We start from the raw sequence: 1,890 nt of genomic DNA, 5'->3' as shown, positions 1-1,890 counted from the left end.
CTCTCAGGAGTCATTTCCTACCCCACACCCCGGCCACGTACCAAAGCCAGTGCCCCAGGCTGGGATGCCCCCCACCAATACCCCAGCCTTGCTAGACCCTGCTCCCTCCTTGTGGTAGCCCAGGGCAGTGAATTGCTTAGTGTGGCCCTTCATCTTGCACTTTGTGATGTGTTGTAAATCCTAGTCTCTAGGAGCTCTGGTAGCATAGTGCCTAAGGCACTTGACTGCTAACCAGAAGGCTGGCGGTTCAAACCCACCGGCCACTCCTCGGAAGGAAGGTTGGGCAATCTACTTCCCTAGTGATACTGCCTCGGCAACCCAAGGAGGGGTCGCTATGAGTCAGGCCGACTCCAAGGCACATAACAACAACAGCAACAAACTGTAAAAGAATAAATCCCTGTTTATGAAAACCACTCAATTGTGGTATTTCTGTCAGAGCAGCACTAGAATCAAGACACTCCTAGCCTTGAACTAGAACTAACCCTCTCTGGAGGGGCGGGGACCTGTAAGGTCCAGCCTTTACAAGTGTCCTGCCTCATGCCAGGGCCACTTCCCAGCGTTGGAGGTGCGGCTTCTCCTGCTTGGTGCCCAGAGCCCAACAGGAGACCGGGGTGAAGGCCTAAGAAGGAGGCAGGTGGGCACATAGGCCCAAGCTCATGGCCTGCTCTTACGTCCCTCTGGCCTCTGGACAAGGAGATCCCTCCTCCCGCCTGCTCCCTTCCAGCCCAGGCCCTGAGGAGCCCAACCCTCGACCCCAGGCCCAGCAGCCGATCGTCCCAATGGCCTGACGAAGAGCCAATCTCTTACCCCACCACGTAGGCTGCGACCCCCAGCTGCAGCAGTCTCTGCAGGGCGCCCACTCGCCAGTTCCTGGTCATCACATATTTCTCCGTTTTATAATCCAGAAGCCCCCAGCCAGCCATGGTTCCTGGGGCGCCCATGCTTCCAGCCCCTGCTGTCTGCCAGGGAACATGAGTCAGCAGCTTGGCAGATGCAGTCACAGCCCTGCAGGAGGCAACGCAGACGTCCAAGCCAGGCCAGGCTGACAGCTGTTAAAGGGACACTTCCACCCAGGCAGCCACCAGCCTCCAGCCTCAGTCCTGGACTCGGGCCCACCCAGCTGCCCAGCCTCCATCCTCTCCAGACCCGTCTGCTGGCCCTGGGCACCCGGGGTGCATGAGAACAGCCCTACCCCTGCCCCCTGGGAGGCCCAGAGCTCGGGTTCACTCCTGGAGGGTGGAGAGGAGGGGCCGAGGAGAGATTCAGGAAGAAATGACCCTAGGGCTGACACTGACAGATTCGGAAGCTCTACAAGCAGCCAAAATGGGGGCGTGTGCAACACTGAACTACTCGTCATGGCTTTTCCAGCCATGGTCTTTGTAACTCCCACCACGTTACTGGGTTGTTGTTAGGTGCCGTTGAGTTGGCTCTGACTCACGGCGACCCCATGTGTAACAGAAGAAATACTGTCCGGTCCTGCACCAGCCGCACAATCCTTGCTTACCTGATCCCATCATTGCAGCCACTGTGCCGATCCATCTCATTGAGGGCCTTCCCCTATTTCACTGACCCTCCACTTTACCAAGCATGATATCCTTCTCCAGGGAATGGTCCCTTCTGATGGCATGACCAAAGGAGGTGAGATGGAGTTTGGCCATTCTCGCTTCCAAGAAGCATTCTGGCTACACTTCCTCCAGGACAGATGTGTTAGTTCTTGTGGTAGTTGCATTTGTGTGTCAACTTGGCTGGGCCTGGTTGAGTGGCTGGACAGCTGGATGTAGTATTCCCCATGATGAGACTGGCAATCAATTCCATGGTAGAATCTACTGTGAGCAGCTGAGTAGCTGCCTTAGGGATGTGGTCTGCTTCCTGTATATAAGGAGAAACCTT

General features: G+C 56.5%; 2 protein-coding genes across 2 annotated transcripts in view; one reads left to right on the top strand and one right to left on the bottom strand.

Annotated features, from left to right (window-relative positions):
* The window catches only part of P2RX6 (purinergic receptor P2X 6), a 14,392-nt gene extending 13,214 nt beyond the window's left edge, over positions 1 to 1,178 (bottom strand). The window contains exons 1-2 of the mRNA XM_007955463.2: positions 1,117 to 1,178; positions 813 to 1,005 (exon numbers count right to left, since the gene is read on the bottom strand). Coding sequence (XP_007953654.2) covers positions 813 to 1,005; positions 1,117 to 1,178 — 255 coding nt within the window. The remainder of the gene's footprint in view (positions 1 to 812; positions 1,006 to 1,116) is intronic.
* A 145-nt stretch (positions 1,179 to 1,323) lies between these two features.
* Positions 1,324 to 1,890, top strand: part of LRRC74B (leucine rich repeat containing 74B) — a 22,862-nt gene continuing 22,295 nt past the window's right edge. The window contains exon 1 of the mRNA XM_042782905.1: positions 1,324 to 1,333. Within this exon, the coding sequence (XP_042638839.1) occupies positions 1,324 to 1,333 (10 nt within the window). The remainder of the gene's footprint in view (positions 1,334 to 1,890) is intronic.

This window comes from Orycteropus afer, unplaced genomic scaffold (genome assembly GCF_000298275.1).
Source record: "Orycteropus afer afer isolate SDZICR_OR568_19922 unplaced genomic scaffold, OryAfe1.0 scaffold00502, whole genome shotgun sequence".
In the NCBI taxonomy this organism is placed as follows: domain Eukaryota; kingdom Metazoa; phylum Chordata; class Mammalia; order Tubulidentata; family Orycteropodidae; genus Orycteropus; species Orycteropus afer.
Note: the sequence above shows the minus strand (reverse complement) of the source record. Positions and strands in the feature narration are given on the sequence as shown.